Raw genomic sequence first — 24552 nt, forward strand, 5'->3', positions numbered from 1 at the left:
CGTCGGTCAGGGCGCATTAGACTGACGTCAGTACGTCAGGGTACTAATGCGCATGACCGACGTCATATCCTCAGTCTTTTCTTGCCCCAGATGTCAGAAGATCCTAAAAAGACAAGGCCCAAAATACCTGCACCAAAAATATGTACAATATATACAAGAATATATACAAAAAATATATATAAGCATGTAACCTCACCTACACAACCACCCCTAAACACAGAGGGGAAGGAGGGAGGGTAAATTGGACTGCAGCAATGGGATCCTCGAACATCTACATTTATGGTAGGTACAAAACTGTACTATGTTCTTCGTTCCCCATTGCTGCAGTCCTAACTATTGGGTAGAATCCCAAAGCAGAGGTAAGGGAGGCTGGCAAATCATAAAGAAGCAGGAGCTGACAACATGCCTTGCAAAACAGCTGTGGCAAAACCAGCCCTAGACTTAGAGTAGATAGGTAGGTGATAATGCTTAGAGAAAGTATGCACTGAACTCCAAGTAGCTGCTTCCAAAATATCCTTAGTTGCCACCCCCCTTAGAAATGCTGTTGAAGTGGCAGTAGCCCTAGTGGAATGAGGCCTAATCCCAGCTGGAATCTCCTTGCCATGATGGGAATAACAAAATGCAATGCAAAAGCCAATCCACCTAGAAATAGTTTGTTTTGACACAGGCTTGCCCTGTGAACTCAAAGCAAAAGAAACCAACAACTGCTGAGACTGCCTAAAATCCTTAGTCCTGCTTAAATAATAACGCAATTGCCTGTGTACATCTAAAGTGTGCAACTTTTCTTTGTGTAGGAGGAACGTCTGGCATGCCTTTGAAAGGGGGCATTGTATGGAAATAAAATCTGTAACCGTGGTGAATGATATCCAACACCCATTTGTCTTGAGTAATTAAATCCCAATTTTCTTTGAAAAGAGACAGTCTTCCTCCCAAAGGAGCTGCCAGACTGGAATCTACTGGCAGCTGAAAAGACAGGTCATTGGGTCTGTTTACGAAAGGACTGACCCCTGCCCTCACCAGAAGTCTGAGCAGGTGAACTCCCTGTTCTAGGCCTAAAAGAACCTTGAGCCCTGCCCCTACCACGTCTAGACCTACCCCTAGACTGGGAATCATAAGCAGGATATGTCCACCCCTTAGCAGGCCAATTTCTACTAAACTTCGGTGGCTGCGCCTGTAAAAAATCTTTAACAGTTTGCATAGACTTAGCTTTGTCCTCCATTTTCTTTAAAACTGCTTCCACAGGCGATCCAAACAACACATCAGACTGTAAAGGAGCATCCAAAATCCTTGTCTTAACATGCTCAGCTAAATTCTGATCCTTCAACCAGGCATGCCTGCGAAGAACAGAACTGGTAGCAGCCACCCTCGAGGAGGCCTGTACAGCATCAAAACCACATTGCAAAGAATGCTTACCCACTTGTTCAGACACATGAACCAAATCCAGCAACTCTTTACACTCAATACCTTCCGCCAAAGCATCCACCTTAGATTTCAATTGTGAAAGGAGATAATTCTGATATTTTAGCATGTGAAACTGACAATTCAATGCTCTCATGGCTAGAGTGGAAGAAGTATACACTTTCTTTCCCCACCTATCCAAAGCCCTTGCCTCTTTATCAGTGGGAACAGGATTTTTAACCACAGAAGCTTTAACACCTTTAGGCCCTTGAGAAATAGTTTCTGGGTCCGCCCTAGGACTCTTAAACAAATACTTATGAGCTTCGGGCACCCTATAATACCTATCAGGCTTAACAGGAGCAGGAGGCAAAGAGTCAGGGTTCAGGGAAGCCTCTGCAAAAACATCTTCCACCACATTCAACACAGGAGGAATAGCTAAGGGCCTATGCTGGGGTAAAAACAAGAATTCCCTAAGCCTTTTCCTGGAATCAGAGTAATCCTGGCCTTCCCATTTAAAGTGTTCCCTCATGGAATGCAGAATCTCTGAAAAAGAGAAATCCTCAGGAGGAGAAGCTGTAGGAGTGGAATCATCCACATCAGAATCAGAATAAGTAGGATACTCCTGCAAGTCTTCCGCAGAAGACTCTGAAGCCTCTGAACACTGTTCAAAACTATCAAACTCCGGTTCCACCCTAGGCCTCTTATCAGGCGGGGGCATAGAACCTCTAATCATAGTAATCAAATCTTCTGCCATTTTAAGCATATGTTTCTTAGGTACAGAACCCGAAATGCTAGGAGAAGCCCCCACTGAAGCTGAACTAGGCCTACCTCTCAAAGAAGTTTTGGCAACAGAAGGAGAGGCTCTAACTACCTTGGGAAGAGAGGGAAGAACAGTCACCTGAGAAGCCCCTCAGCCTGGCCTACCTCCTGAGAAGGCACATCCTGTAACAGTAAAGTTTCTGCCTGGGACTCCATGGAAACTCCTGGCAAAACCTCTGGCTCCACTGAGCCTTCTAAAGAACCGACGTCCGGGACTGCCGGTTCATCAACCCTAGGCTTCGCTGTTTTGTCCTTGCGCTTCTTGGAGCGGGCGCCGGAGCATCCGACGGCATTTTATAATTGCAACGCTTCCCAAACACTAACCTGGCACAGTCTAACCTCCTCTTAATAGTGCGTTTGTTAAACCTAGCACAAGAGCGGCAACCAACAACGCCGTGCTCAGGCCCTAAACAAGGTATACACAAGGTATGGTAATCCCTATGAGGTATCTGTTTCCCACAAGAAATGCAGTTATTCACTTTTTCTGACATCCGGTAAAATACTGAGGCAAGAAAAAACCAAAATGTTCCCCAACGGGGTACTTAGCCAACTCTGTATCGGTCTGAAACTCCGGTTTCGGAAATATTTCAGAACGCCAACCTGCACTCGCAAAACTGCTTCTGCATCGGACCATGCGGCAAAAAAGACTGAGGATATGACGTCGGTCATGCGCATTAGTACCCTGACGTACTGACGTCAGTCTAATGCGCCCTGACCGACGTCAGCCTTATACTCTGGTATTCGGGCCGACTGGATGCGGACTATACCCAATAGTTAGGACTGCAGCAATGGGGAACGAAGAACATCATGATGTGTGTGGTACATCCACATTTTTTAAAATGACAGCATTACCCACTGCTTACATCATCAAATGCTACATTTTTTATGCATATTGGGGATTATGACAGGCAAAGCCAGATGAAGAATGCACCAAATAATTTACATTTTAGGAAAGGAAAGTTCAAATGCCTTACTCTCATTTTGCATTGTATCAACACCAGAAGTATCCCATTAAGCTGCTGTTAAGATAATGGGCAGAATGCTGAAAAGCAAAACATTTATTTATTTATTTTAATAATACCTAAAAACTCAATACAGTGTAAAGAAAATATTGAAAAGAAGCTAGGGAAAAAAACTGCAGAAGACCAGGTTTATAGGCTAAAGACATAAGAATACAAAAGCTCTAGGAATTTCTGTAACCAAAAGTCAAAATCCATGGTAATGTTGTGCTGTCTTGCAGGGAAAATGGAAAGATGCATAAAGGAATCTCAAACATTTTAAAAAAGTAAACACAAGGTCAATATATTCCAGGAAGAAGCACAGCCAGAGCTGTCACAGCCAATACCATTGCAAGAGAATAAAAGTTTCATTCCTGAAATCTTATTTCCAAGTAAAACTGCAGTGCAGCAAGAAATGTCCCATAAGGAAAGAATATCAGATGGCAAAAGAAAACTGTCCTAACATATATTATCGACTGTCTGGGAGACAATGATTCTATGAAATCAAAAGCTACATTTGTTAAAGTCCTCTGAACATGCAAAGGCATTATTCTGCAAATCAACATGTTTAGCAGAGAGCTGATTTAAATTTTAAAATGATCAGTGTATAGACTGAATCATGCCACCTCATGGAATGTATATAACAGATGCAGAGATGAATGATATAAATAAAAAGGGGTTTAAGTTAGGGCATGTTTAAAGCTTTAAATGCCAAGCCAACTACAGGTAGCTCAGTCTGAATAGAAACATTATGAAATACAGACAACATTCTCAGTGTCCACGTCTAATTTACTCCCCTTCCAAACATCGCAAGACAAGTTGTGGTGCAGGGGTTGGCCCTTTTCAGGGTCTTTCTAACCAACCCTATAGTGTACATTCTACCTGGTATGAAAAATTCTACAAAGAGGTTGTTACAAAATGCCCAGTAAGGAAAATAGACTCAAGACTGAAAAGACCATCTAAATCTTGGCAACTTAAAATTAATGCACAGAATAAAGTATGCGGGCAGCAACAACTAAGCAACAATATAAATATTTGCAACAGAACAGGGACATCCGGTAGCGTTATCAGGTGACTTGCATGCAGACAAGAACACACAAGTTAAGACTTCAGTTAGTGGATAGTTAACAACACAACATCTAGACAGCTGTGTGTTCTGCAGACATCATCAAGATAAGATCAAATACAGGCTAGAGTTAATTCAGTGGACAGCAGTGAAAATGAGGTATGGTCTGCATCAGACGCCAGAGGAAAGTCAAGACAAAGACTAAAGCAGCTTGACACTGAAACCTTAATTAAAGAGGGGCTATGGGGAGCATGAAAGAAACTCTGATATAAACTAATGTCTTTCGGCTTTCACCGGTCAGGGGTTGCCACAGTGGAATTCCGGTCCGCTAATGATTGGCAGTGGATTTTTATGGTGCCGAGGTGCCAGCCCGACACCCACCCTTCAAAGAAGGCACACCCATTCATGCACGCACATACCTGCATATCTTTTAAACGTCACTCGACGGCGGGGAGGACATGCAGACTCCACGCAAAAGGCGCTCCAGCCGAGAATCAAACCGTAGAACCTCTTGCTGTGAGGCGACAACGCTAACTGCTGCACCACCGCGGCCTATGGAAAAAAAAAACTGATAACTCGAAACTATGATATAACTCAGCAAAATGTAGTGTCCAAGTATGTACTATTTTTTCAGAAAAGGCATAACAGAAGCGGGTAGTAGCTGATGCAATCTGAAATTCACAAAACTGGCGTAGACAATTTAAGCAGTCATTCTGCAAAGGTACTAGGGAAAGACTTTACAAGGGTCAGTAGCTTGTTGGAATCGCCTCACACAACTGCAATCACAAATGAGTGAATGCTTCTAAATGTGACCAGCATTTTGAACTAAAAAACTTTTTTTTTTTTTTTTTTTTGAAGTGTCTGCAACACCATACCCCTGCTATTTACAGATACCAATTCAGAGAGTGCATCATCACAGGGAAAGGAGAAATTCCTGATAAACCAACAATTCGACCTTCCAGGAGAAAACCATGCAGTCACGTACTAGTGATTGTGCAAGCAACTGTTGATCACTAGCATTTCATAGACAAGCCTGGCTCCCCAAGTCAAAACTAGCAAAAGAAATCAGAAATGAATGGGGACATCTAAGGTAATCCTTAGGATGATTGGGGAGAAAGCACATAAGGCCAGCAGCTTATTCAAATCATTAACAGATAGACTAGGTGGGACACGTGCTCCTTTTAAAACCCATGTTTCAGTCTATTTAAAAATAAGTCATTCAAAAGTATAACAGCATAAAAAAAATAATTTTGTTACCTAAGAGTCATTAAAAATGTTTAAAACTGCAAAGAAATCCATGCACCCCCATAAAATTATGGAAACTACAGATTCTACAGGGATATGTGTTGATATTTTCTAAGGAAAATGCAAATAAATGATAACTGCATAACATCTTGCAGTACAAAACTATACATTTCCATTCTCAAAAACAATGAATCCCAATTCCTTTTAAAATTCTACCTTTTAATATTTCCTTATATATATATATACATATATACACACACACATATACACACACACACACACATACACCTCTCCAAGAGACTATGTGGTTGCCTCCTTTACCAAGCAACCCATTTAGCACTTCCTACAATGCACTTTCACACTCTGTCTGCATTTTAAATAAAAATCATCAGACCTGGCAACCCATGACTTAATGAAAGTTGAAGATATGGTGCTGAAAAAGTATTACGCGAATCCTGTCTCTACAAATTCTGGCTTTGTACAGAGAAAAAGTACACACTTAAATTCAAGTCACTGCATCAACAACTACATTACTGACTGTCAGATCAGTGCATCCTACCACTGAAAGAGGTGGACATAAAACTGATGGCACTGCATCCACACAGCTATCAAAAATGTACACAAATTGTGGTTCCAGCACACACAAGACAAATTACTAGTAGCTTGTCTTGTATGTGCTAGAACCACATTTTAAGTACTTTTGCGGGGAGGGGGGATGCCCCCTCTATATTCCACATGCGGCCCAAAGCGATCTTACTTGAGCTGCATTGCTACATAATCAATGGGCAGCAGGAAATTTCACTAACTATGCTATTCGCAAACAGCTAGTTTGTTTTTTTAAACATTAATTTCAGTACTCTGACAAGGTTGTACATTACTGAAGACCTGTTTCAGTGTCTGAAAGTTGATAAAAAATACATGGAACAGCTCAATATTCAACACATTTGCAAACACTGCAGTTTTATTCAATATGAAATACAACCTCTCAGATTTTTACAAATCAGGGATACTTGCCCCCTGTAATAATAGCTGTAATATATGCAAGTCTGTGGTAATCAGTTTCCTTGTATTAATCATAAAACATTTCAAACTGTTAGCAGTTTTAGTTGTGATTCCAAAAAATGTATTTTTTTGCCCTTAGATGTTCCTGTAATCTAGCCTATACAGGCGAGACTTACAAGGAGATAAAAATACAGGAACATTTGAGAGAGACTAGTATTAATGCCAGGTAGAGCGTAGTTGTTCATTTTAATGAATTCCACTGATTAAAAAACAAATGTTTTACGTCACAATAATTCTAATGAGGTGAAGTTAATTTTAGAGAAGGATTTATTAATGTTGACATTTCAGATCTATAGATCTAAAGGTCTGAATATTGATTTTAATTGGAAGGCTTTGATTTAATAATTAGTTACTTATTAATTTGTTAATTCTTATAATACAAGCTTGGATAACACCAGATAAAAATCAGAAACAAATTCAGCACACAGCACAACAAACCTACCCATGATCAAAGGGAGGAATAAAGTAAAAGCAGCAATGCACCGTTATCCAAAATGTATTACTCCGGTTATACCCTTGAAGGTCTAATTTGACCAAGATGCTAGGCAAATAAAAGTTGCCAATTTATTCAAGTTATTATTTAATGTAGCTACATGCTCTCTCCTGAATGTTTTATGTAATACAGGTATACATTAACATATTAAGTTTGCCTGCAAATGAAAAAAATATTTTTTTCTGGCTGTTTCAGCCATGCTGAACTGCTTAAACTTAAGATTCACTTCGCTGAACTTAAGAAAACACTATTCCTCCCGTGATATTTGACATACTACAATCATTATCTCGGAATGAAAAAGCAATGTTTTATCTTTACATGTCTGATGGAAACACCCTTTCAATTTACACAACTGTGTTCATCTCATCCAATTTGAAGATGTCATGTCTCGTTTACAAAACCCATTCCTTTGCCTTTGTGTCACTGCTCTTCTTTGTAGAACAAACACTCTGCAAATATAACTTCACATATTTTTAAGTAATATTTCAAAAAGCAATAGGCTAGTAGCCTCCTCCCCAAAAAATGTATAGACACACACATATATATATATATATATATATATATATATATATATATATAGAGAGAGAGAGAGAGAAAGGCAGGACATAAGTGATTAGATGCAATGTATAACACAGATGGTGCTGCCTGAATTTTTTCTGCCATCATAATAAAATATTGTTTGGGGATAAAAAAAATATCAGTGGTGGTCCCAACTGGCTGGTTGCAAGAAGGGAAAAATGAAATAAAATACTAGATAAAAATCAGACAACTTTAGTATGCAGCATTACAAACTTACCCATGACCAAAGGGAGAAATGAAATAAAAGCAGCAATGCACCCTGTTGTCCACAATGTGACGTCTATTCAGACCGCTCTCATCGTGCAAGTACCTTTCAAACTGCTCATCAATATACGAAATTATGGTCCTAAAGCTGTAAGCAAAAATCATACAGACAGGTTTTCATTAATACTGACCTCAATCTGCATAATGCTGACAAAATAAGCAGTGACTACAACTTAATATGTACACTGCAATTTGTTTCTAGCTAACAGACATGTAGCACGGTATGAATGAAAACAGTACAGAATGCATTTCTTTTAGTTATATTTTCACTGAATAGTAAAGGAAGGAAGGACTAGGTCACTCTTTTCCCACTACTATTTTGTTTCAAGTACCATACAAGGGTGGTGTACAAATGAATCATCATAGGAAAATGGTCAGAGAAGGCCCCAATGATATTTCTGTTAGTGAACAGAAACACTTCTTTCTTTGGCACTAAAAACATTCTCAAATAAAATCCTTTTCCCAACTAGGAGAAACTGTTTCTATTATTCTCTGAGACACTGTGTGATGTAGGACAGGAAGGAAGAGAATGATTTGGCCTGGCAGATGAGAAGTCATCTATAAAGAAGCAATTTCCTCCCACTGCCATCTGTATCTTACCTGGAACAGCTTCAGAACTCATTTGCCTGAAACAATCTATTACCAAACAGAGAAATGGAGATTCATATTTTCTGGAATGAAAACGGTTGCCTTCTTTGACTATCGCTTGTCCTAAGAGGGATCCAGTTTTCTTTTTGGAATCTCCCTGCGCTTTTTTTTTTTTTTTAATATCTCCTTACCAGCATTCTGCTGAGATAGCTGTGTTTCTTGCCAAAAGTGGACAAGGAAGCAGACCATCCCTTGGAGAATGTAGAGGGTCGAGCAGAAAAATCTGAGATATTCCATGAACCAGCTTACTTCTTGTCATCACACTTTTGATAACTTCTGCAGCAGAGGGTCCAAAACTTAAATCTCTATCCAAAGGAGAATTCAAGATCTCATTTTGAAAGAGATCCTTTTTTTTTCTTTTACCAAAAGCCACCTTACAAGAAGAGTGAATTGTCTGTACAAAACCCTGTACCAAGCCCAATAAATTACAACTGTCTAGAGAAATTGACATAATCCTGGAAAGCTTTAAATAACAGTAATTCTCACTATGGTACTTTCAGGTTTCAAGCATTCCGAAAGCTGCTTCTAAGGAGAAGCATATAACATTAATCATTTACTCAGTCTTTTCAAATGAAGCTAAGAAAATCTTCTGCCCACACTTTGTCAATAGAGTAGGGAAATGGCAGAGCTTTAGTAACTGAAGAGTTAGGTTCTAAACACAAATGTAAACCTTTGCCTCAGATTCCCTAACCTGCAAATATCCTTAATCACTACTTCTGATATCTGTAGCAAAGGAACCTCTTGATTGTTTGTTAAATCCAAGTATTTTCAGCAGGAAAAAATAGTCTTCAGGCACAAACAGCAAGCTTTGAATGCCCATTAATGAAGTAAAAACTCCAATCCCTACATGAAAAAGGCAAATCTCAGAAATGGGAGGGTTGATGCCTTTTTAATGACTGCAACAATTTTCCAAATGAGGTTCATTATTTCTGCTTTGACAGCACTCATTTCTTCTTGGATTTTTTCCCTACAGAATTTAAATATTTCCTCATCAAAAATGAAGCTATTTTTTTTTTCTGTGTCTGATTTAATGGCAAGATTAAACTTTTACAGAATATTTTAATGCCAAGCCCACAGTTCTCAGCACTGCCATAAAAGTTTAACAAGTGCTGAAAAATATAAAGCTTACGTTAAATTATCCCATAAACGAGAAATCTAACCCAAAAGTGAAAAGTCAAGCTATTTAATAGCATGACTTCTCATCTGTACTCCACAAACAGCTAGTAGCCAACCCATGCCCAATTACTATGCCCTCTAAAAACCACAAATCAATAACTCTTAGTCACCAGTTTCTTTGCTTTCCAGGCAATCTCTAGTCATTTGACTAAAGATTACCAGAAGCAGCATGTACTCCAGTTTTCAAGGATGGATTACTGTAAGATTTTTTTTAATCTGTAAGGAAAAAGGATATATCTGGGGAACAGCAGCAATGCTCATTGCCCACAGCCAATTTCATTTTCTTTGTTAGGGGGATCAGAGGGGGGGTGTCTACAGCAACAAAAAAGCATTACTGCGGCCATTTTTATTCCACTTTTGGCAATCATACATAGCAGGTTATGACTATGTGTGGCCACTTGTTTAGGGTGCAGTCTGCAGATGAAAGCAAAAATAGGTGATCACAAAGTGATTATTGCTACAGCTTTGTGGGGACATTGTATTAGTGCATACAGTCTAACAGCTACAAGCTGAATTATGTTACTGTAATCATTTTTTTCACCTTCGTAACATATCAAAGGGGTACTACAGGTGATGGCAATCTTTTGGGGGAGTAGAGTGGCAGCACCTTAGTCATGTGAGAAAGTACACAATAATCATGTTGTCTGGTATGTCTAGAGGCAATGTATGAATCAAAGTACAAGCTAAAATTCATTACTAAGATCACTTTAGCTTTAACTTTCTTCACAACTACACACCAGATATGTGTACAGAAAGTCTCTTATTTTGGGGTCAGACTATCCCAGAAAGAAGAGGACAATTACACGATTAACGCAAAATAAAATCAGTGATTCAGCTAGCCTGGGGTGTATGCATATCCAACAGCAAAAGGGTAAATTGTATTACTGTTCAGAGGTGTACACAGAAGGTGACCATCTGTTCAGGACAGGGTTAAAGAGTTATGATGTACATACACGAATGTGTGATGTAGTTACATAAATGTCAGATGAAAATTATCTTGCATGCTGGTGGGTAGTGTATGTATGTATGTATGTAACAGCAGTAAACTGAAATGTGTCACTGTCACTATTACAGCTTTCACTTGAGTCTGAATAAGGCATTATGAGTGTATACATGTGGATATCATTTTGGGAAGCTTGCTACATATAAAAACAAAGGGCGGTTCATTTCTGGATGATTACCAGATACAGAAGAAAAAAAAATAATTAAACAAAAAGGAAAGTATTACTGGGGACTGTGACCTGATGCCCAGAAATTCAGTGTGCAACTGTTCTGTTGTTTTTGCACTTAAAGCCATACTTAAATGTAGTTTATAACTGAGAAGTCAAATATGCCATCCAACAAGACATATCCATGTACTAAGTGTCAAGAGACAGGTCAGCATGGCTAACAGAATGCACCAGACTGATGAGCATTATATTACACTTCCATTAGGTTGGCACAATCATGCTCATATCCATAATCCATCTTTACTATATTAGTATTATATTTGAAGAAAAAAAAAATCATTGTTTCAGAATTTTTATAGCATGTCAGATTGCAACAGCTAAAGTGGCATGGTCAAATTCTGTTAATGTCTACTGGATGACATAACACCTCTAACTCTGTATAACAAGGATGGCGTTGTCATTTAAATCAGAACTGAGATGCAGTGAAATCTTTGGGGCAGAATGGCATCCTTTGGAGTATTTTGTACCAAACCACTATATCAGAACTTCCTTACAGTTTTATTGTGAAATGTCGGAGGAGAAATGACATTCAGCTGCTGACATACAAGCTAAGAAAACCCAGTGCTACAGTGGGTTTGTCCCATCAAAGTCTATTATCGTACCAGGTTTATACTGGACAGTTTATATGGTCTCTGCTCACAATGCCAGTTGAAAATAATGCCCAGAATGTGTGCACTAAGCTTTCATGTCATCAGAAGTAAAACCTCTACATACATCACCAGAGAAATATATTTTCAGTTGTAACATGCCATGGTTATAATGCCATGCTCACATGGCACTTGAGTGGTAGGATTAAATGCAGCACTGAACTGTAATAAAATTCCTGAAGAAAGAATAGCAACCTTAAGTGCCTTCTGCAGTTCACCACCCTGCTGTTACTACCTTAAAAATATGTTACAAAGTCTTAAAAGGTCGACAAACCAAGGAAATGTACACACTGTAAAAGAGATGAGATGCACGAAACTCCTCCATCCCTTGAGAACACCAAAATAAAACTCCAAGTCGCCAAAATGTAAAACGAACAAAATTTATTAGGTTTAAGCTTCTCCCAAGCTTTTCATTGGTTACAATACACCAACTTCCTCAGAAAACTCCACGTCAACTCCTAAGCCTCAACCACTCCCCCTATCATTCAACCAATCATGTAACCAAGCACCACGCGGAAGGGACCTACATCGGGTCCTTGGACTTAGGAGTTGACGTGGAGTTACAATTTTACGGCCTAGAATATTTCCTTACAGAGTTCAGAAATAAAAATCCTTTACATTTTACAAGAAAAAAATAACGTTTACACTTACCTCATTCCACAGATGACATGTCATACACTAGGAGCAGTTAAAGTGGTATGGGTCAAATTCAGCTTACTATTGCACAGAAAGGCCAAAGAGTGGAAGCACCACCTTAGGTAATTCCTGCAGCTGACCTCACAGTGGTCACTGTCTAAAAGTTTTGTAATGAACTTCCAAAGGAGAACTGAGAAATAGCCTTTTATGTGCAGGCATTAGACCTGGTGGTTCAGAGGTTTCATTGCCATAGTGTAATATTTTGCATTATACTCCATTTCTATTGTAGGTGCTGTTTTGAACTTCTACTCATATGCAGGATACAATACTGATCTAGAATACTTTTCTGAGTGGTCATAGCACTAGAAGAGAAAATTCAATGTATTTTACAAAGATTTATTTTTGCCACATGCCAAACATAAAATGCCACAGATTACAGCAACTAAAGTGGTATAGTCAAATTCACCACAGTGACGCACTGAAAGCCCTAGGGGTAAAATCAAAATCTCAGTTAACTTTTATAGTTAAGTCACAGCAGCTACCTACACATTTTACTATGAAAATCACAAACTGAGACAGGCCCTTTCTCTTTAATAGATGGCAATTACACTTCAGATGCATTCAATACAACAATATGACATTTGTACTATACTGTTCCCACAGTAGGTCTGATATTGAACTTCTGATCAGCATGCAGAGCACAGCAATGGCCTTGAATACTTCTTTGCTGAGTTTTCATTACAACAGAAGTAAAGGCCTGTATATTTTACCAGAAAAAGAAAATATTTTTCCATTTACCACATGCCACAAATTTCAACAGCTAAGTGCTATGGTGAAATTCAAAGTAGGATAGCAAATACCTAAATATGCTGTGAGTATTATGTGAAAGTTTCATCAAAAATTCTGAAAAAAAAAATTGACATATGTCCTTTTAAAGTACAAACAGCATATCTACAGTTTCAAAGATGCCTAAATGCTCACTACTACAGTCTGATATTCTACATTATATACTCCACTCTCATTGTGGGTGCTGTGTTGAAATTCTGCTCAACATGACAAGTACAATAATGCAATAATGACCTAGGATACTTCTTTACTGATCTGTCATTATATCAGATTGTTTTGTTTTAATTTATCTATCCTTCCTTTGTTGACCAGGTTATTTCTAAGTTAGTAGACTCTTTTCAGGGGAGACCTGAAGTGGCACTTCTATTGCTAGCAGAAATTTGGCAAGACCCTCTGGGAATATCCCCAACTCTGATAGCTCAGGTGGATATAAAAGATCCCACGGCACCTACAACAAACTCAAGCAAATGGCAACTTTGTTTAATACCTCATCCGAAGGACAACACACACACACACCCACACACACACACACACACACACAAGGTGCAGCACACCCCTTTAATTCTGCACTGCAGTGTCAGCAATCCAATCACCTGGAATGGGAATAGAACCCACAGCCTTCTAATCTTCTAGCACTAAAAAAGTATACATGCTACCCGTTACAACACAGATACTACAAGTAGTAAACATCCTATTTCCCCTGAACACTTAAGCTTTCTGACACCTGACTTAGCCTCCTCCTCCTAATTTTGATGCATATACAGCAAACTACATTACATGAACAAAGAGCATGTGCATATGTCTTTACCCTTGGAATACCTTTGCAGCAGAAGGACAAAAAATCCGCTTTAGTATTTCACTCACTTCTACAGATATGATCCATTACTGCTATTACCAAAAGTCTCATTTACCATTTGGGCACTATGAGAGAATGTGAATTACTATAAGTTTATGAATTAAGAACCAAAAAAAATACTCCTTCAGAAAAGAGTAACTTTCTCTCATTTTAAATGCTATAGTACATTACAGATTTTACTTGTTCTGACAAACATGCATTCAGATTCTAAAATAAATCAGGTTAGGCAAAAACAAAAGCGGGGCTTGCTCAGGAGTCTTGTCCTGAACATTTTTTAAGAACATGCTGAAGCAGTAGACAGAGGTTGCCATCGAAAGTTAGGATGAAATTCAGGTCAGAATGGCCTTTGCAAACTGAGAAGCTGCAAAATTTACTAAACAGTTAGTTGAAAACAAGCATTGCTTTCAGTTCTCTTCAGAATAAAATAAACAAAAACTACTAAAAACGAATATTGAATGGTGGTGGGGCTTCTGGCTTAAAAGGGGTAAGCCGAATTATTGACTTTTTTTTTTTTTTTTTTTTTTTTAACATGCTGAGGCATTAAAACTAATTTTTGACATTAAATTTAAGATGTAGCTGCTCCTCCATCTCTGAGAATAGGAGTCCAAAGCTATGGGGTAATAATTGTGCTAATAACATTCCCTGAAAATTTCATGAAAAAATGCTGAATATTTTGGAGAAATCAACTTTTACTTACAGACAGCAAAATACCCAAAAACAGTAATTAAAAGGGCAGTCATCAGGAAAATGGTCATCTGTCAAGAGGTTAAGACTGACGACTAAACAAAAAAGGTACAGTCTGCAAAGTCTTTCACAGATATTTGCATACAGCTGCATTTATTTAGGGTACAACCCTTACACATTAATTTACTATTACAGTGACTTATTCCAAAGAGGCTATCTAATACCTTCAGATCAACAAAAGAAACCAGACCACCATTAACAGCTCGGAAATTATGTTCATGGTTAAGTATTTAATGAAAGCTTCAGAACACACTCTAGGAAAAAAGTTTACTGCTCCCTAGTACTTGTCTGTTCTAGACTTACATACCAGTCTTCACTGTTAATGGCATCTCCATATCCAGGAGTATCCACAACAGTTAACCGCAGCTTCACTCCTCTCTCCTCAATCTCAACCGTTGAAGCTTCAATCTCCACAGTTCTTTCAATTTTTTCTGATGGGAAGAATAAGACAGTTAAAAATCCATTGTGTTAGAAGTGGTGTAGCTGTTAGACTAGAGTTTGCTCAACATGAAAAGAAATGCAACTGAGCAAGAAATTGCCCATACTATACGTACAACACACCACAACATTAACAAGAGTTGCAAACAGATTACAACTTTCAAAATGTACATCAAATCCACATCACCAATATAATAAATGTTGCTACCCTATCAATTAAATAGTTGTCCTAAGCTTTTCTCGTTTTCTTCACTCCATTTTTTTCCTGGTCATTCTTCAACCTCTCAAGCAAGAAGCACCAAGGTGCTTAAAATCAACTTGCCATTTAAAAAGAAACATATTAAAATGAACATGCTATCAAAACTTAAAAAATGTTATCAGAAAACATGCACAACTAAGGCAATCATTTTAGTGTTAAAAGTCATCTGACCAAACTAAGAAGGATACTGAAATATCAAGACGGTCACTTGCTGCTCTGGGATCATAACAGACCTCAGTTTAGAATCAATGTGGTACAGAGAGCATAAGACGTCTGTCAACCAAATGATTCCAGTCAACAGACTGTGATATTAGTTTAGACTGCCTGCAATGTCTTAAGGATTGCTGCAAGTGCTCTATCGACAGATAAGCACTGCAATTTTGCACATTCCCAGACTGCCTTCCAAAACAGGATACTGGTTAACAATACAGGATTGATACGGTGTCTTTTTTTACCCTGCAGTCAGTCCAACTGAACACCAAAGTTGTGCAACCCAGCTGTGAGAAGAAAATCCATTCAGAGAAGGGCATTCATCTTCTAGAAATGCAAGGCTGTCTTGCCCTGCCCCTCCCTAATGATTCATACTTCCCACAGTACAAAGTAGTATTAAATGCCAGTAACACCGAGTAGGTTGATCAGCTATTTCATTTTTAATGTGTGAGGAATCCACAAATTAAGAATAGCTTAATTTTCAAAGATTAGATAAAATTTTACTCTATATCCTTATTTTTCTAGGAGCACAAATTTACACATTTCAAATGTCTACACATAAAAAGCTTTGTTCACAGAACATGTCACATTCTAAGACCCCAGAGCCTACACATACTGCATGGGGTGTAAATTAAATACATTTTCATAAGCCTTTCTTCCTCCCCTGTGAACACAAACACTCATTTTCCTTTCATCTGTGACCATCTGCCAACCACAGAACACTATTTCATGCATATACACAAATCTACACATTATATACAGAAAACTGACAATATCAAAAGGCAACTGATAAAATACAAACTTCCCAATCAGCAACCAAAAGAAAATAAAACAAAAAAGAACACCATTTTTGCATGGGGAAGCTGTTATTACAATGCTAGCTAGCTATACATAACAAAACAGAGTATGACAATGAGGAAAGTACAGTTTTGTACCTACCATAAATGTAGATGTCCGATAGATATGCAACTGCAGTCATAACATATGGGTTGTCCTGCCTCAGGCAGCCCTCGGTCGGCCGAATTCCAAAGTCTGGGTCTGGCGTCAGCTGGTGTCGCCTCCTCTCCGACATCACAACGGCTGGAGTATAAAGGCATCGGCCGACGCCATCTTCTTCAGTGTTTCTTGCCCCAGATGCCAGGTGCCCTCCTAGGAAGGCTAAATTTGGTAAATGGATAAAATAATCCCAAACATGCACAACAGTAATAAACAGATACACCATAGGAGATACCCCCAGCTGAAGGGAAGAGGGGTAGGGACCCAAAAAGAAGGATACAGAGGGGTAGGAGGGTGGGAAAATCCGACTGCAGTTGCATATCTATCGGACATCTACATTTATGGTAGGTACAAAACTGTACTATGTCCTTCAAGAATGCAACTGCAGTCATAACATATGGGTTGAGTACCATAGCCAAGCTGGGGTGGATGGAACTATGATAAGGATGGTGTAGCTAAAATCCCCTGCAGGACTGCCGAAGCAAAGCCTGCTCGGGATCTGGAGTATAAGGGCAGGTTGTAGTGCTTGGTAAATGTATGCACGGAGCTCCATGTAGCAGCTTCTAAAATGTCCTTTGTTGCCACTCCTCTTAGGAAAGCTGTGGAAGTGGCTATAGCTCTAGTGGAATGTGGCCTGATATTGGCTGGCACACCTTTTCCATGGAAAGAATAGCAAATTCTGATGCAATGTCCAATCCATTTTGAAATTGTTTGCTTGGAGATTGCTTTTCCTTGTACTCCAGCAGCATAGGCTACAAACAGCTGGTCAGACCTTCTGGTGGCCTTAGTTCTGTCCAAGTAGTAGCGTAATTGTCTGTGTATGTCCAAAGTATGCAGTAGTTTTTCCCCCTTATTTTGAGGATTGGGGAAGATTGCAGGTAGATGAATAGCTTGATTTAGAGACACCCTGGAAATTACTTTTGGCATGAATGTAGGATTGGTTCTTAGAGAGACTCTGTCTTGATGAAAAATGAGGAAGGGGGGCACTGCCATGAGTGCCTGTATCTCCGAAACTCTTCTTGCAGAGGTGACTGCCAATAAGAAGGCCGTCTTCCATGACAGAAATTGCATTTCTGAGGTTGCTGCTGGCTCAAATGGGGGAAGAGTTAGTTTTTCCAGCACGTAGTTGAGGTCCCATGCAGGTACTGGCTGTTTTCTGGGAGGTTTGATATTCTTTATCCCTCTTAGAAACTGTCTTAGCAGAGGATGCGAAAACACTGGAGGGTCACAGTTGTATTTTGCTGAGATTGCTGAGGCATGAATCTTTATTGAGGAGTATGAGAGTCCAGCATGAAATAGTTCTGCCAAGTATTCTAATATTTGAGGTATACTCAGTAATGCTGTGTCCTGACCCCTGTTAGCATTCCAGATACTGAATCTCTTCCACTTGGCTGAATAGGTTTTTCTGGTGGAAGGTCTGCGTGCTTCCAGCAAGATCTCTTGAACAGATTTGGAAAGAGAGTTTGGTGTTGAAGTCATGGTAGCCTCCAGGCTGTCAGATGCAATGTTTTCAGGTCTTGATGTACAGTCCTGTAATTGTGTTGAGTTAGGAGCAGGGGCCATAGGGTCAGAGGCCATGGCTTGGTCCGAGTTATGGTCAACAGCAATGGGTACCAGTGTTGCCTCGGCCAGTCTGGAGCTATCAAGATGACTGTTGGTTGTTCTGCTTTGATCTTCAGTATCACCTTGGTCAGCAGAGGCAGGGGAGGGAATGCATAAATCTTTAGAGAATTCCAGCTGAAGGAGAGAGCATCCGTTTTCCAAGCTAGAGGGTGGTGAGTCCTTGTGCAGAACTTTTCCAGGTGATGATTTAAGTGGGAAGCAAAAAGATTTACGTCCGGTCTTCCCCATGTCCTTGCCAGTTGAGAGAAAATGTGAGGGTGCAGCATCCATTCGTGTGGATCCATGAAATTTCTGCTCAGATTGTCCGCCAGTACATTGTCCTTGCCTGGTACAAACTGGGATTGTAAATGTATCCTCAGGCTCAGGGATTTTTCCCAGAGAAGCATTGTTAGTCTGCAGAGGGGGTAAGAATGAGTGCCTCCCTGCTTGTTTATGTACCACATGACAGTAGTGTTGTCTGTCCTTATTAGCAAATGTCCCTGAAAGTCTCGATGGCATGTATCACTGCCAACATCTCCTTTTGGTTTATGTGCAGGTGTCTTTCCTTTGGCGTCCAAAGACCTTGAATGCATCTGCCCTCCATGTGCGCCCCCCATCCATGGTCTGAGGCGTCTGTTGTTATCATTTGGTCTGCTTGAGGTCTGTTGAAAGGCATGCCTTCGTTTAGTTGACTGGCTTGAGCCCACCATAGAAATTCCTTCTGCAGACATGGAATAAGTGGGATTATGTCCTCTAGGCTGTTGTTGTGTTGAGACCATAAGTTTTTTAGATACCATTGCAGTTTCCTCATATGAAGTCTTGCCAAAGGTATCAGAAGGATGCAAGATGCCATGAAACCCAGGGCCTGCAGGATATTCCTTGCAGTCAGCTGGGAAAGCTTTGCTAGGCCTTTGAAGTACTCTGGTAAATGCTGCTGTTTTTCCTCTGTGAGGTAGGCCATTTGTTTTTCCGTGTCCAGTTTGGCTCCTAGGAATATAATTTGTTGGGATGGTAGTAAGTTTGACTTCTGAATGTTGACTGTGTATCCCAAGACCTGCAGTAGATGCATGACATAGTCCAAATTCCCTTTTAAAGTTTGTTTGTTGTCTGCTTGTATGAGACAGTCGTCCAAGTAGGGGTATATTTGAATCCCCTGCAGTCTGCAGTGTGCCACTACTGATGCCAGGCATTTCGTGAACACTATGGGCGCAGTAGATAAGCCAAACGGCAATGCTGAGAATTGATAATGCTCTGTCCCCGCAAGAAATCTGAGGTATCTTCTGCAGCTTTGTCTGATTGGGACATGCAGGTATGCCTCCTTGAGGTCCAGAGTGACCAGCCAAGACCCCTTGCCCAACATGGGAAGAAGTTGCTGCAACATCAGCATTTTGAATTTTGGCACAATGAGGAAAGTGTTTAGAGTTGACAAGTCCAGTATGGGTCTCCATTTGTTTTCTTTTCTTGGAACAAGTAACAGTCGTGAATAAAATCCCTGGCCTTGTTCCTGAGGAGGAACCCTTTCTATTGCTTTTATACTTAATAGCTTGGAAACTTGAGTGAGTGCCTCTGCCCTTTGATGATGTGGCAGGTTTGGCATGCCTTGTTTTATTGGTAATGTGTGGAAGTGGAATCTGTAACCTTTGTCTATCAAACCCAGAATCCAATTGTCCTTGGTTAAGATATGCTAGTTTTGTGAGAATAAGGCTAATTTTCCGCCCAAAGGTGCTTCTCTTTGAACCTTTGTAGGCGGTACGAAAGTCAAGTCATTGTGATTGTCCTTGTGGTGCAGCTGAATTGTCTGCGCCACTTCTTTGATTTGAAGGTTGCCATTGGCGTCCCCTGTAAGATCCTCGGTATTGCCCTCTACCTCGGGCACGTCTGCTTTTTCCCCTTTGAAACTTGTCAGAGCCGGGGAAGGACCAATTCTTGGAGGGCCAGTTTCTGCTGAATCTGGGTGGCTGAACCTGAAGGAAATCCTTGACTGTCTGTACTGACTTTGCTTTTTCCTCAATGGATTTCAATACATCTTGTGCAGTAGCACCAAAAGCTTTGTTTTTCCAAAGGTGCATCCAGTAACTTTACTTTAACATGGTCAGGCAAAGACTGATCCTTCAACCAAGCATGTCTACGTATTACAGCCCCAGTCATAGCTGCCCTACATGAAGCTTCCAGTGCATCATAACCACACTGCAGAAAATGGTTATTAACCTGCTGAGTGTTATGAATATGATCCTGCAGTGCCTTTTTATCAACAGGCTCAGGAGAGGCTAACTTTTTCTGTAAATCATCCAGGAGAAAATCTTGGTACTGAAACATGTGAAAAAGGCAGTTAAGAGACCTCATGGCTAGGGTAGTAGAGGTATATACTTTTTTACCCCATCTCTCCAGGGACCTTGCTTCTCTGTCAGCTGGCAGTGGGTTTTTGGCAGAGGAGGAAGACACTCCCTTGGGGCCCTGTGAAATAGTTTCTAGGTCCACAGAGTGAGCCTTAAAAAGGTGCTTGTGAGTGCCAGGGACCCTGTAATATCTGTCCGCCTTGACAGGAGCAGGAGGAAGAGAATCAGGGTTGGCACTGGAGTCAGAGAAAACATCATCCAAAACATCCATAACTGGAGGGATAGCCAAGGGTCTGTGCTGGGGAAGCTTGAGGAAAGTATGAAGCCTTTTCCTGGAGTCAGAGAATTCCTGACCCTGCCATTGAAAATGTTCCCTCATGGAATGCAGGACTTCACCAAAAGAGAAATCCTCTGGAGGGGAGGCAGAGGGAATTGATTCCTCAGCATCAGAGTCCTCGTAGGCCTGGAAGGGTTCTTCTTGGGTATCAGAATGCTCAGAATCCCCAGAGGCTTCATCCGAGGAGAGGTCGTCCGCCTGCTCAGTTCTAGGCCTTTTTTCTGCAGGTGGCTGTGAACCCCTGTCCGGATGAGGCTGAGACCCCCTGATAAGGGAAATAAGATCTGCAGCCAGAGACATGATCTGCTTATCAGATGAAGGGGCCTGGGCAGGTTTAGGATGGGCCTTGGCCTGACTGGCGGCCTTAGCACGTGCAAAGGCCTTGATGGACATGGAAACAGGAGGCCTAGCAGTCCCACGTGCAGGCGTTACCTTGTCCACAGGAATGGTGTCAGGTAGATCCAGAACTTCGGTTTCCGGAGGAAAATCCACAACCGGCACCGGAGAGATCTCCGAGACCGAAGGTCATGTTAACGCTGTGTCGTCGGCCTGGAGCGGTTGATTTACCACTTCCGAGGGGACTGGAGCGCTAGCAGAGGATTTAGGAGTAGCATCGGTAGTGGACGCGGGCCGAGGAAGTCCGTCCCGGTCCTTGCGTTTTTTAGCAGATTGGGTTGTCGGTAGATCCGACGGCATGATATACGCAAAGGATTCACCGAAAAAGTCCTCGGCGAATTCTGCCCGGCGCCTGAGAGTGCGCTTATTAAAGCAAGCACAGGCAGCACAGGCCGAGACGTCGTGGTCTGGGCCCAGGCAAGGAAGGCAGAGAGAATGGAAGTCCTTATGAGGCATTTGTTTACCACAAGACAAACAATTATTAACTTTCTCAATTTGTTCTGACATCGGCTGAGGCAAGAATAAATGTTCCTCAACGGGGTACTTAGCTTTTAGATGACTTCGGTACTGAAAACACAGGAGCTGACCGACCGGCACTTGCGAACTGCTTCTGCTTCGGGCACCGCGCGGCAAGAAAGACTGAAGAAGATGGCGTTGGCCGATGCCTTTATACTCCAGCCGTTGTGACGTCGGAGAGGAGGCGACACCAGCCGACGCCGGACCCAGACTTTAGAATTCGGCCGACCGAGGGCTGCCTGAGGCAGGACAACCCATATGTTATGACTGCAGTTGCATTCTTGAAGGACATCATGTAGGGGAAGTGGTTCAGATGAAGCAGGGCATGGTGTGCTTAATGCTGAAATTAACAGTACGAAGTATTAGGAATTAATGAAGGGGACAAGTTACAACTGGACTAAGATGATACCATCTCTACTGCAAATAGGGTGAGGCAGATGCTACAAAGCAAGTCAGAAGGAAACAATATACACACTATCTGTGAAGGTTTACAGTATCAAAAATTAAGTAAGGGAATTAACTACATATCAGTGGTGTCAAGACTGTATTTAAGAAAGGAGAGACTTGCAGGAATTATGTGAAGAACATGGAGGTAGGAAAGCAGCATAGCATACAGATCACATAGCAATGCAAAACAAGTGAGCATGAAAAATTTTTAAAGATGATCAACAGGGCCGAATAGATAAAAGAGTCAAGTGACAACAGATGGGAAAGGAATGTATTGTGGAATGAGCATTAATACCAGGAGGCCTTTCTATAACATAATCAGAGTGGTGGATAATGCATAAAGAAAATATAAATAAAAAAAAAAAGTTTAAAGGTGAAACAGACAAGTTGAAATAAGGAGACTGATATTTCACTTTTTCTAAAGAAAAATGAAGTTAAAGAAGAAAACAAATATGTGACAAAAAGGAAAAAGTGTTTTTTAGACAGATTTTTGTCTAAAAAGGAAAAATAATTTAAAGGATAGTAGTGGTGCAGTATGTTGTGCCTTCTGTGGAAGGTTGGGTGCCGGGCTGGCAACTCGACACCATAAAACTCCACTGCCAATCATGAGCGGACAGTTGATCCACTGGAAAAGCCGAAAGAAGATGTAGTGGTGCAGTATGTTGCAGGCAGGAATGCATAATGAAAATAGTAATACGTTATGTTAAGAATATGAATGAAAAATATAAAGAAAGAGTAAAGACTACAGTATAGTTGAAATACAGTCATTAGTGAGAGGTAAACCAAGAAAAATTCTGAAAGTAGTAAATGAAGGAAGTGTTTTATGTCAGATGGGACAGACTGTTTCATAATAAGAATGAAGATTTTACACCAAAGAAATAAATGTATGTTATATGAGGGTATAAGGAAAATATGTGAAGGTCCCATGAAATTCATATAAAACGGATTAAGAGAAGACATGAGAAATTGCGCAGTTATTTCATAAAGGGACACATTACACTTGCATAAATATGGATTAATCTCCACAAACAAAGAAAGCAGAGAACACTGTAGGCTAAACCACTTCCAAGTTTATTTCTGTTTAAAACACAAGACGCGTAGCACGTAAACAAAAAATACTGATAGCACCAAATCATGAAATGAACGCCTTCCCAATACAAGCGTTTTCGTCCTAGATGGACTTCATCAGATAAATCAATTATTCTAAATTCATCTTTTATACAAAATTAAAAACATCTTAGCCAATCAATTTCATGAATACAAATTTAAAACATCAAATCAAACCTTCAAACTATTTAATAATTTATTATGCTCTCCTCTTTCAGTGACATGAGGTGTCATTAAAATTATTATTAAATATATTTTATTGATTATTTATTGGGTGGAATCTATTTTAAATAATTTATATTTAATAATTTTAATGACACCATGTCACTGAAAGAGGAGAGCATAATAAATTATTAAATAGCTTGAAGGTTTGATTTGATGTTTTAAATTTGTATTTATGAAATTGATTGGCTAAGATGTTTTTAATTTTGTATAAAAGATGAATTTAGAATAACTGATTTATCTGATGAAGTCCATCTAGGACGAAAACGCTTGTATTGGGAAGGCGTTCATTTCATGATTTGGTGCTATCAGTATTTTTTGTTTACGTGCTACGCATCTTGTGTTTTAAACAGAAATAAACTTGGAGGTGGTTTAGCCTACAGTGTTCTCCGCTTTCTTTGTTTGTGGAGTTCAGTCAGTTGGATATCGCTTTTTCTTGGTTTTGAAAAATATGGATTAATGTCAACTCACCAAAAATGGTTTAATTTTTCCATTCGCCAAAACTATAAGCTGCAATTGCCTTCAACAAACACTGAAGAAAGCCTTTTTTTGACAGTCCCCCATACTTCTGGCTGTGTGTGTGTATAGATGTACACACACACACACACACACACACACACACACACACACACACACACACACACACACACACACACACACACACACACACACACACACACACACACACACACCAACTTTGAGATTGCACAACCGTGGAGAAACGGGTAAACTCTACTGTCAGCAAAGTAGTTTCAGTGAACAGTGCTCAGCCATTTTATGTTTGCCTCAACTACCTTCTGTGACTTCAAATGCATCCAAAAACTTTACCTTTTCTGTTACTTTACTGAATCTTTTATGTAATGTATGAGGGAATGCATGTAATAAGAGAAAGCATGCAAGATATGTTGACTGTGTTAAAAAGAAATACTGTCCAAAAATGGAAGAGAGGCAAGATTGTAGTCTTTGACACTGTAAAGGCC

General features: G+C 40.1%; 1 protein-coding gene across 1 annotated transcript in view; it reads right to left on the minus strand.

Moving 5' to 3' along the window:
• LOC122801242 (septin-2-like) overlaps nt 1-24552 on the minus strand; it is a 919510-nt gene that overhangs the window by 887738 nt on the left and 7220 nt on the right. The window contains exons 2-3 of the mRNA XM_044070794.1: nt 15014-15137; nt 7878-8012 (exon numbers count right to left, since the gene is read on the minus strand). Of these exons, the coding sequence (XP_043926729.1) occupies nt 7878-8012; nt 15014-15137 (259 nt within the window). The remainder of the gene's footprint in view (nt 1-7877; nt 8013-15013; nt 15138-24552) is intronic.

This window comes from Protopterus annectens, chromosome 4.part1 (assembly GCF_019279795.1).
Source record: "Protopterus annectens isolate FY-2018-M chromosome 4.part1, PAN1.0, whole genome shotgun sequence".
In the NCBI taxonomy this organism is placed as follows: Eukaryota; Metazoa; Chordata; order Ceratodontiformes; family Protopteridae; genus Protopterus; species Protopterus annectens.